This window comes from Melanerpes formicivorus, unplaced genomic scaffold (assembly GCF_026170545.1).
Source record: "Melanerpes formicivorus ecotype bairdi unplaced genomic scaffold, bMelFor1.0.p_v2 SCAF_182, whole genome shotgun sequence".
NCBI lineage: Eukaryota > Metazoa > Chordata > Aves > Piciformes > Picidae > Melanerpes > Melanerpes formicivorus.
Window position 1 is genome coordinate 203482 of NW_027142534.1, and position 11025 is coordinate 214506.

Below are 11025 nucleotides of genomic sequence, written 5' to 3' on the forward strand. Positions count from 1 at the left end.
GTAGTGCACTGCCATTTGTGTTTGTATTTGAGACAGAGTTCAGTGGGGTTCAAAAGCCACTTGGTGCTGGATTGACCTTGGTTTGTCTGTTGGGGATCTCAGAACCTGGCACAGCTCTGTCTTTAAGCCCAGGCTTTGAGGCAAGGGTTGTGACAGCACTGGTGCCTGAGCCTGGCTGAAGCTCGAATTGCCAAGTGCCCAGGACAGCTGGATACAGGAGAATGGCCTCCAGAAGCACCACTGCCTCCAGGTGAGACAAGCAGATGTTCCTCTGGGGCTCAGGCATCTCCCTCCCAGAGCTCTGCACTCAGCTGAAATCAATGCCAGCCTGTTCCTAAAGGTGGAGCTGCCCTGGTGCTGCCTGCTCCTTAGGAAGTGGCCTCATGGAGGAAGAGCTTTGAGGACATGATTCATCTGTTGTGCAGTGACAGTCATAGCAAGGGGCAATCAAGGGCCCTTTGGCAGTGCTAATGCCCTCCAGCCAGTGCCAGCAGAGGCTCCTGCCCAGCCAGCCCTTCCCAGCTCTGCACTCTGGGGACCTGGGCAACCACACTCAGGGGCTGCCACAGCAAAGCCCCAGCTGGCTGGAAGCAGGGAGAGTTAAATCATGATGTGGGGTTTGGGTGTGGAAATGCCCTGACACAGGGAGCAGGAAGCAGAGGTTTGCATTGCTTTAATTAGAAATTCCAGGTACAATCAGGTACTGGAGAGGGGTGAGGCAGGGAGGGTAATGGTGCTGGCAGCCTTACAGCAGGAATGGTGGCTGCAGGTAGAGCTCCCAGAGCCTGGCAGGCTTTCTCTGGCACCACCCAAGACAGCTTGGTTGCATGGAACAGCCACAAGGATGGGGCAGAGCTGCAGCCAGAAAACATCAGAGTGAGTGCAGCAGCAGAGGTCTATCTCCTGAAGCAAGGAGCAGCTGCTGGGACTTCTGATGGGGCCTGGGATGAACCCTGAGCAGGAGAGGTGACTCCTCCAGCTCTGTCAGAGAACTCTTTCTGGATGGGGTTTGTGAGTCTTTCCAAGCGCTGGTCCCCACCGCACTTGGAGCCATTGTGAGTTCCCCCAGGAGTGGCCAGAGGGTGGTGGAAGCATTAGGATCAAGACTGAGCCCAGTGAGATGAGCTGACTGGGGAACTGGGGGCTTTGGCCTCCCTGTGATGCCCAGGAGCACTTACACTGCAGGGAGGAAGTTCTGCAGGGTAGAAGTGGTGGGAGGGAGGGGCTGAATCACTGTGCTGTGCCTGAGGCTCCTCAAAAAGCCACTTCATTTCTTCTGTAAAGCCCTCCACAAGGCTTGCTTCACTTCTGGGTTCCTGAGGGTGTAAATGAAGGGGTTCAGCACAGCAGTGACAACTCTGTGCAAGGTGGTGATGAGTTTGTTCAGGTCCAGGGAGCTGTGGGCTGATGGCTTGACATACAGGAACACGCTGGAGCCAAACCAGATGGTGACAGCACTGAGCTGGGCAGAGCAAGTCGAAAAGGCTTCTTCCGGCCATGGGCTGACTGGATCCTCAGGATGGAAGAGGTGAGGTAGAGGTAGGAGACCAGGGTGAGCCCCCAGGAGGCCACCACAACTAGGATGGAGACAAGGAAGGTTGCCAGTTCCACAGGCCACGTGCCACTGCAGGAGAGAGCAAGGCAGGAATCGATATGGCAGAGGGAATGATTGATGAGATGTGGCCCACAGAAGATCAGCCTGGATGTCAGCAAGTCCAGCAGTGAGATGGCCAGAAAGCCTCCTAGCCAGGAGCTGAGTGCCAGCCCAGCAGACAGGACACTGCTGATCAAGGAGCTGGACCTCAAGGGGCTGCAGATGGCCAAGTAGTGGTTGCAGGCTGTGACAGAGAGGAGAAAACACTCGGTGGAGCCTAGGGAGAGAAGAGAGAAGAACTGGAACATGCAAGCACTGAAGGAGATGGTTGGGCTTGTCCCCAGCATGACTCCTATGGCTTTGGGCACAACACCTGTGGTGTCCCAGATCTTATTGTAGCTGCAGGGAGGCACTTCAGAGGCTCAGGGTCACATGGGGGAAGGCCAAAGTTCTCCAGCCTCTGACTCAAAGGCCATGAGGAACCTGCAGGGGTAGCTTTGCAGTGGTTCAGGCTGAGCTCTGAAAGAGACAAGAAGTGACAAAAGGAACAGGAGGATGCCTTGAATGGGTCCTGCAGGAGGAGGCAACACTCCTGAAGGAATATTGAGGTGCATGGGGATAGGTGGGAGGGAAGAGGAGATAGGAGAGGAGGGGGAAAGGGAGGCAATGGACAGGAAGAAGGATGAGAGGAGGCATCTGCACCTAGGCAGAGGCTGATCAGTGCAGTTGATGAGCTGAGCCCTGAGACTGATCACCAGAGTGCCTCCCCTGCCTTCTTGTGAAATCCTTTATTAAACATCTTCTGTGTAACTTCCCTGTGTGAGTGCAGTAACTGGAGAGATTGGAGTGAAAGAGAGAGCTGGGAGCCAGGGACTGGGAAAATAGATAAGAGATAACATTTAGGACCTGGAAATTCAATCTAGGTATTCCAGCACTGGAATGCACCTTGCAGAGATGTTGTATGAACTGCAGCAGTACAGGATAGGAGGTGTTCTGCTGGAGAGCAGCTCTGTGGAGAAGGACCTGGGAGTGTCAGAGACTCACAGTGCCAGAGACTCACAGTGCGAGGGAGTCACAATGCCAGATTGTCACAATGCCAGAGTCACAGTGCCTGAGTGTCACCGTGCCAGAGCATCACAGTGCCAGAGAGACACAGTGCCAGAGCATCACAGTGCCAATGTCACAGTGCCAGAGTGTCTGCGTGCCAGAGTCACAGTGCCTTAGTGTAACAGGGGCAGAGAGTCACAGTGCCAGAGAGTCAGTGCCAGAGAGTCACAATTGCAGAGTGCCACAGTGCCAATGTCTCAGTGCCAGAGTGTCACAGTGCCAAAACATCACAGTGCCAGAATGTCAGTGCCAGAGACTCACAGTGCCACAGCATCACAATCCCAGAGATCATAGTCCCACAGAGTCACAGTGCCAGAGCTTCACAGTGCCAGAGAGCCACAGTGCCTGAGTGTCACAATGCCAGTGCCACAGTGACAAAACATCACAGTGCCAGGTTGTCACAGCACCTGAGAGTCACAGTGCCTGAGAGTCACAGTGCCAGAGTCTCACAGTGCTAGAGAGCCACAGTGCTAGAGAGCCACAGTGCCAGAGAGCCACAGTGCCTGAGTGTCACAATGCCAGTGCCACAGTGACAAAACATCACAGTGCCAGGTTGTCACAGTGCCTGAGAGTCACAGTGCCAGAGCATCACAGTGCCAGACCATCACAGTGTCACAGTGCCACAGTGCCAGAGAATCACAGTGCCAGAGTTTGAGTGCCAGAGCATCACAGTGCCAATGTCACAGTGCCACAGAGCCCCAGTGCCAGAATGTCACAGTGCCAGATTTTCTCCGTGCTAGAGCGTCACAGTGCCAGAGAGTCACAGTGCCAGATTTTCACAGTGCCAATGTCACAGTGCCAGAGTGTCACAGTTTCAGAGCGTGTCCTGGATGGACAAAAAAGGCTCAAAATTACTCTGAATCAGACAATGAGGCAGAAGTTAGTAGATCTGGTGCTTTAGGCTTGCCTGAACATGTCTCAGAGCCAGAATGAGCCAGGTGGGCGTGCTTTTGGCCACGTTTGGAAAGAAGGCTTTCTATAGGCTGCAATACCAGGGTTTTATCCCTAGCTCTGTATTGCTACTGGCCATTATTGCTTTGGGAAATCTGTAAGTATCAGCCCAAAGGGCCAGAGCCTTGTCTTGCAATTGTCCACGCCCTGGAAGGAACCACAAGCTTCGCTTGGAAGCTGAACTGTGTTTCAGCTTCCCCAGACAAGACAGCAAGGACCCCTCACTGTTTCCAGCGTTGTAAAGCCCAGAGGACAGACATACATCTTTGCCGGGCCGAGAGGCGAAACCCAGAGGAGCTGAGTCCCCAGGACAATTTCATTTGACTGGCGAAAGGAGCGAGCGCTGCTACAAAAGGATTCCAGCCGAGAAACCTTCTCTCTACAAAGCTTTCACCTACAAGCTCTTTGGGAACAAATCCTGCGGGAACAAATCCTGCCTCAGTAATAAGCTGCAAACGCCAACAGAAAGTGAAACGGTGCTCCTGCAGCTTCCACGTGGTCGATGCCAGTTTGGTTTGTCTAGATCTTAACGTGTGCCATGAGGTATCAGGATCAGTGAGGAATTACAATAGCTGATTGTTATAAGCACCTGTTGAAGGTCTGTTGCCTTAGGGAATCCTAGAGTTCCAACCCCGCACCCCGCCCCGTTTGGGCAATCGCCGGTGCCAGTGCCGAGGTTAGAATAATAAACCTTTATTAGAATAAACTAAACCAGGTTGGAAGAGACCTTCAAGATCATCGTGTCCAACCCATCAACCAATCCAACCCACCCAAACAGCTAACCCATGGCACCAAGCACCCCATCAAGTCTCCTTCTGAACACCTTCAATGACGGCAACTCCACCACCTCCCCGGGCAGCCCATTCCATAGTGCAATCACTCTTTCTGCATAGAACTTCTTCCTAACATCCAACCTGAACCTCCCCTGGCGCAGCCTGAGACTTTGTCCTCTTGTTCTGGTACTGGGTGCCTGGGAGAAGAGACAATCATCCGCTTGTCTACAACCTCCCTTGCTTTTCTTTACAGTTTAAAGTGCTGTTTGTTGTTTCTAGATTATTGTAGATATTGTTTAAATTGTTACTTGTTCCTGCTGGGGAGGTATCTGTTCCACAACCGACCCCCTCCAAACTGCAAATAGGTTTTGATTAGTGTTTTTTGAGGGATTTTTTTTTTTTGTGATTAATAAAATTATTAATTTTTTTAATTAATCACTCCGCTTATTGAACATTAATTTATCCTTTTACAGACCACAACAGAGAGTCACAGTGCCAGTGTGTCAGAGTGCCAGAGCAGTTGGAGTGCAATTTACCTCTGAGCCTTTGTAGCCACAACTCCAGCAACCAAGTGGATGTCTGCGTGTCTCACCTGGCGCTCTCTGCCACAAGCACCAGCTTGGACCATCCTCACTTGCAGCCATGTCTGCAAGTTCTTATTGTTGGGACCAGTTCAAACAGGCCCCAAGCCCATGGCACAGACTACTTCTTGCTTCATCTGGTCAAAGGCTGCTTGTTGCTCAGGACCCCACTCAAAATTGGTATTCTTACAAGTCCCATCATCAAGAGTGATGGTCTCCAGGAATGTGCAGTCTCCAAAATCCCACTGCTCCCTGGAAAGAGAGAGTGTCCTTATCTATGGGGTTTGCAATGGTGGAGACTTTGTTTATCCCATCCATTGGAATGTGATGGGGACCATCCTGGCAGCACACTCCCAGGAATTGGATTGGCCTGGCAGGTCCTTTCACCTTCTCTCGCTTAATGGCCAAAGCTGCTTTCAGGAGAAGCCCAGCATCGTCACAGCCAGTCACAGCGACCGGGAGAGCCCACCGTGCCACTGGGGGACTGGAACCCCCCGAGGGTAAGATCTGCCCAGTTGCCGGGGAGAAGGGACTTGACTGAGCCCGAGCCTGAGCCCGCCTATCGGGAACCATCGCCCCGCCCTGACGTGCGAGCTGATGCCGAGGGCCGGCCCCATGAGCCAAGCCGACCAGGACCGCTTCCTATCGTCTGGAGGGAGCCGACCGAGTCCTGTGAGGGGAACCTACTTCCTCAATAAGCCCAGATTCCGTTTCCCCTCACCACTGCTGTGGAGAGAGGAGACAGCTACCCAGCACCGCCGTCTATATTGCCTAGGAATCAGTGCCACCACAGGAGTCTGTCAGACCCCAACCTTACCACAAAAAACAGCTACAGAGTATCTCCCACGTGCTTTCCATCCACTAACTCTCAGTTCAAAGTATGCGCGGCTAGCAGAGTCATCTCTGATGCAGAGAAACATTGGAACATTGGAATAGCTCTGTGTATAGCCAGAAGCAGCCCTCTCCCCGTCGTGTCGCCTTCTAGTGGCTCAGCGGTGGAACTGCACCCTTTGTTATGTAACTCTAGTTCTAATTCTGTAGATAGTTCAATCGAGTTCTAATTACCATACTAAGCCACTTATGGAATGTATTTCACCAACGTGCACTAGAACATGTATATGAATTAGTGATTCATCGGTAATTAATAATTTTTATAAGAAAAATAATGTTTTAATAATTCCTATTTCATATTCATAAATTTAATAACCGCTTCTTCACAATGCGGTCCCACAGCTGCAGATTCAGCTGAGAGGTCAGGTCTAGTTGACAACTTTAATTTGCCTCCATCCATTTCTACAGTTGCTATTCCAGAAGCCCATTTCTATCCCTCAGGATCTTTGACCTGCCCTTCACTCAGAAAGCCAGTTCCCAGAATGCAAGGTGCATCTGGACCCCTTGCAAGGCTTTGTTTCTTCCACTCATTCCCAGTTACTCTTACTTCAGCTTGCAACAGAGGCAGCTCTTGAGGCCCACCAGTGATTTCTGAAAGGGTTATGGACTCTGCACCTTTACAACTTGATGGTATTAGGTTACACTGAGCACCTGTGTCAGCCAAGGCCCTATACTTCTGGACCCCTCATGAACACTTTCCAATAGACTCTGTTATCTCCACTCCTCCTCCTGGCAGGAGGTAGGGTGCCTCTAATTCTGAACATTGCATCTACAGTTGGCACAGGCTTTAGTGTTATTGTCAGAACCATGGCTGAGCAACCTGAACCATTGTGGGAAAGTGAGGCAGATTCCTTTGTGGTAGTGTTGCCTCTGGGTTTGCCACTCTGCACTTCCTGCACTCTCCTCAGAAGCTCAGAGGTGGGTTGCCCATCCCACTTGTTCCTGATCTCACCAGATTGCTCACACAGGTTTATCCAAGGAGACCCACGTGATTGTTGAGGTCTGTTTTGAATTGGCCTAGTTCCAGCTGGCCTCCCAGGAGGATGTCATTTCCCATTGCCCAGACATGGACCCATTCAGAAGAGGAAGGGGTGGTCTCATCCCCCTTCACCAATTTGGACATGGAGGTCTTAAGTTCTTCCTTCAGTTCTTTTATGCCATCCTTTATCTCCCCATCCAGAGACCAATGAATTGTGTGTTAAACTGTCCTCCAATTGCCTGATTTAATCAGTAAAAGAAGCAAAAGCAGGAGGCCTTCCTCCATTGTTGATTGGCACAATTCTGCTTGCCAAAATACCTGCACAGGGAGGAGGAGCAAGCCCAAAGAGCTTCACTTAGGAGAGGAGAGAAGAGAAGAGAAGAGGAGAGGAGAGTTTTGGAGAGGAGAGGTTCGGAGAGGAGAGGTTTGGAGAGGAGAGGAGAGGTTTGGAGAGGAGAGGTTTGGAGAGGAGAGGTTTGGAGAGGTTTGGAGAGGAGAGGTTTGGAGAGGAGAGGTTTGGAGAGGAGAGGAAAGGAGAGGAGAGGTTTGGAGAGGAGAGGAGAGGTTTGGAGAGGAGAGGTTTGGAGAGGAGAGGTTTGGAGAGGAGAGGTTTGGAGAGGAGAGGAGAGGAGAGGTTTGGAGAGGAGAGGAGAGGAGAGGTTTGGAGAGGAGAGGAGAGGAGAGGAGAGGAGAGGAGAGGAGAGGAGAGGAGAGGAGAGGAGAGGAGAGGTTTGGAGAGGAGAGGAGAGGAGAGGTTTGGAGAGGAGAGGAGAGGTTTGGAGAGGAGAGGTTTGGAGAGGAGAGGAGAGGTTTGGAGAGGAGAGGAGAGGTTTGGAGAGGAGAGGAGAGGTTTGGAGAGGAGAGGAGAGGAGAGGTTTGGAGAGGAGAGGAGAGGAGAGGAGAGGAGAGGAGAGGAGAGGAGAGGAGAGGAGAGGAGAGGAGAGGAGAGGAGAGGAGAGGAGAGGAGAGGAGAGGAGAGGAGAGGAGAGGAGAGGAGAGGAGAGGAGAGGAGAGGAGAGGAGAGGAGAGGAGAGGAGAGGAGAGGAGAGGAGAGGAGAGGAGAGTGCTGTGACAGAGACCTTGACTGAGATCAATTCTTCTGGATGGAGGTGGAAACCCTGCAGTGCCTGAGGGGACTGAGTGGCAAAGTGGGTGGGGAGTGCTGACAGCAGCATAGGGTTAGACACTCTGCAGGAGCAAGGACAAGACAAACCAGAGAAAGAATTCTTACTACTGAGAGAGGTGGCAAAAGGCAGGGATGCAGAGGACAATATGTCAGAGAGGTTGGTAACCTCTCTCCTCTTTATCCCTCCCCTGGGAGCAGCAGAAGCTGTTGGCTGCAGGAGCCACATGTGTCACTGCTGGAGGAGAGCACAGCACAGGCACTGCAGGTGTGCTGAGCAGCAGCTTTTTCTCCTGCCCATGGCAGTGGCTGTGCCCCTGGCAGAGTCATTTCCGGCAGCTCTGCTCTCGTGGGGCTCTGCCTGGGACCTGTGGCCTTTGGAGTCTCTCTCACACACGCAGCAGGATGGGTCTCAGCATGCGCCTCGCCTATCTCCTCCTGGCTGCCTTCCTGAGGCAACCACAGGGTAAGCACTGCCTTGCACTGCAAGCATGGTTCCTCTCCTGCCCAGGGCAGCCTCATCCCCTCAGCAGAGCTCTGCAGGAGCTGCTCTGCACTTCTGGGCCAGGCTTGGGAAGCCTCAGCTCACACAGGTGGTTTTGCAGCTGCTTTCTCAAGGTGCTGCTCCTGATGGAACAGGAGAGCTCAGCTGCAGAAGCAGCAGCTCCTCTCCTGACCATCTCAGCCCTCTTGCCTTCCTGTCCTCTTGCTGAGTGTCCACCTCTCTCAGTCCCTCTCTGCTGCTCTGTCTGGGCCCAGTGTTTCACTCTGGGCTGAGAAGTGACAGGAGGGTAGAGCTGGGTGAAAGCTCAGCTCTCTCTGGGGTATCTCTGTGGGAGGGAATTGGCATTCTTGTGCTGTGGGAACCTTCTCCTCTGTCACTTTGCATCTCCACTTGTTCTGCATATCTTTCCCTCCACAGTCCCTGACCTTTGCTTTCTTCCAGGCACCATGGGGCAGGTCACTGTCACCCAGCAAGAAGGACAAGTCACAGTGAAGGAAAGAGAAACTTTCCACACCAAATGCACTTACCAGACAGCTAACTTTGGGGCATTGTTCTGGTACCAGCAGAAGAAAGGCCAAGCTCCCCAGCTGCTCTCGTACCAGGCAGTAGCTGGCCCCAAGGCCAGCGGCCGTCTGACCACGCTGCTGAACACCACGGGGAAATACAGCCTGCTGCAGCTGGAGGAAGTGGAGGTCTCTGACAGTGCCTTGTACCTCTGTGCTGTGGGTGACACCGTGGTGCAGGAGCTTGCTTGGCTGTGCAAGAAGCTGTGTGAGGGGCAGGAGAGCCCTGGTGTGTGGCCTGGCTAATTCCTCTCAACATCAACCTGTGAGAGACCTCAGTGATTTAGAGAAGGACAAGAAACTCAGTCAGGTTCTCATATTATGCTTTTATTACAGCCCTGGACACAGGGGGTTCCTTCCCAAAGCCTCTGTGTCTCCAGAGGGTTCAGTGCAGAAAGTCCTGGTGCCTCCTCTCTATGCAAAGCTTCTCTATCCAATCCTGCCCTCCTTAAGGGCCATCCACTCCCCTCCTGCATTCCAGCTAACAATGACAAGGGGAGTTGCTTATCAACTCTTTGGGTCTAGAGGGTGTGTGGGAGTCCTGCCCTTGCTGTCCTTCTCCTTGGGTGATGGCCATGGCCTCCATTGCAAGTCCAGGTGGAGAGATGATGAGCAGAAGCTCTTGGGCTGCCTCTTTCTTCCAGCACACAGCTACTGAAAGCATGAGAAAATCTCTTTCAGGTGTGATCTGCACTGCCTGTGCAGGAGCCAGGGATGTCTTCCTCAGCTGCTGGGGACAGTGCCTGAAAGGGCCTCACTGCTGTGCTCCCTACTCTCTCCTTCCTCTGGCAATGATGAATTGGCCACTTGTGTCCCCACCTCATCCCCCAGCCCCCAAGCCAATGCCTTCCTTACACAGCAACCTGAGGCAATGACACCAAAAAAGGATGCAGGTGGAGGCAGAGGCTGGGCTGTGGAAAACTTGAATGGCTCTGGGGTGGCCATTTGTGAAGGTGCTGCTGATGAAGAGGAAAGATCCCAGCTCATGGCATGGGCTGGGTGCTTCTTTCCCCAGTGCTGCCTCTTCATTTCCTGCCTCATGCCCTGGAGGAGGCAGCTTCTGAGTGCTGGGACTCAGAGACCCCAGGATGGCCATGGCAGGAATGTGTCAGTGCCAGCAGAGGCCTCAGCTCAAGTGCTGGATGGCTGCAGTGCATGAAGTGATCTTCACCTGGGCCACACAGTGAGGTTTCCTGTGGCTGTGTTGCCAGGAAGGGGCCCTGCACTCCTTGTCAGGTCACCCAGCAGCTGGCCTCTGCTGCTGCCATTCATTCTTTTCCTCCTAGCACTGGCCAGATGCATTTTCCACTCAGTGGGGACTTCCCCAGCCTGCCACAACTTTTGGAACACAATAGAGAGGTTCAGTGACCTCATCCCCAGTTCCCTCAGCACCTGGGGGTGTATCCCGTTGGGTCCCATGGTCCTGTACACTCTCAAGTCCTTAAGGGGATCTTCACTCACAATGAGCAGATCCTTCTTCTTCCAGCCCCTGCCATTATCTTCTGTGACTCTGGCAGTGTGGCTGGAGCCCTTGCCAGTGGAGCCTGAGGTAAAGAAGTTGTTGAGGACCTCAGCCTTCTCCATGTCACTTGTCACCAGTTCTGCCCTTTCCTTTCTGAGGGGGCCCTCACCTGCCTTAGTCTTCCTTTTGCCATGAATGTACCTGAAGAAACTTTTGCTGTTCCCCTTGCTCTCCCTGGCTTGATTTAGTTCTAACTGAGCTTGAGTTCTTCTAACCAGGTCTCTTGCTGCTCAGGCAGCTTCCTTAGATGCCCCCATCCCAGCTGTCCTTCCTTCTACTCCATGCACAGTGTGCAACAGAAATGACCACACAGAGGCCTGTCCTGGATGAGGCATTAACAATAGAGCTAAATCTGTTTTGAGCTACTGCCCCTTTCTCCTCCCTCTCTGTTTCAGGGTCCAGATTGAGGTCGAGGAGCCTAATAGGCAGGCTCCAT

General features: G+C 52.7%; 1 protein-coding gene and 1 gene segment (V, D, J or C); one reads left to right on the forward strand and one right to left on the reverse strand.

Moving 5' to 3' along the window:
- Positions 1 to 1267: 1267 nt before the first annotated feature.
- Positions 1268 to 5053, reverse strand: LOC137457541 (olfactory receptor 6F1-like). The gene is given in 3 exon segments (XM_068169405.1): positions 1268 to 1485; positions 1488 to 1993; positions 4962 to 5053. Coding segments are annotated over 3 exon segments (816 nt in total).
- A 3363-nt stretch (positions 5054 to 8416) lies between these two features.
- Positions 8417 to 9313, forward strand: LOC137457542 (T cell receptor alpha variable 1-2-like). The segment is given in 2 exon segments: positions 8417 to 8465; positions 8946 to 9313. Coding segments are annotated over 2 exon segments (417 nt in total).
- The last annotated feature ends 1712 nt before the right edge of the window (positions 9314 to 11025 follow it).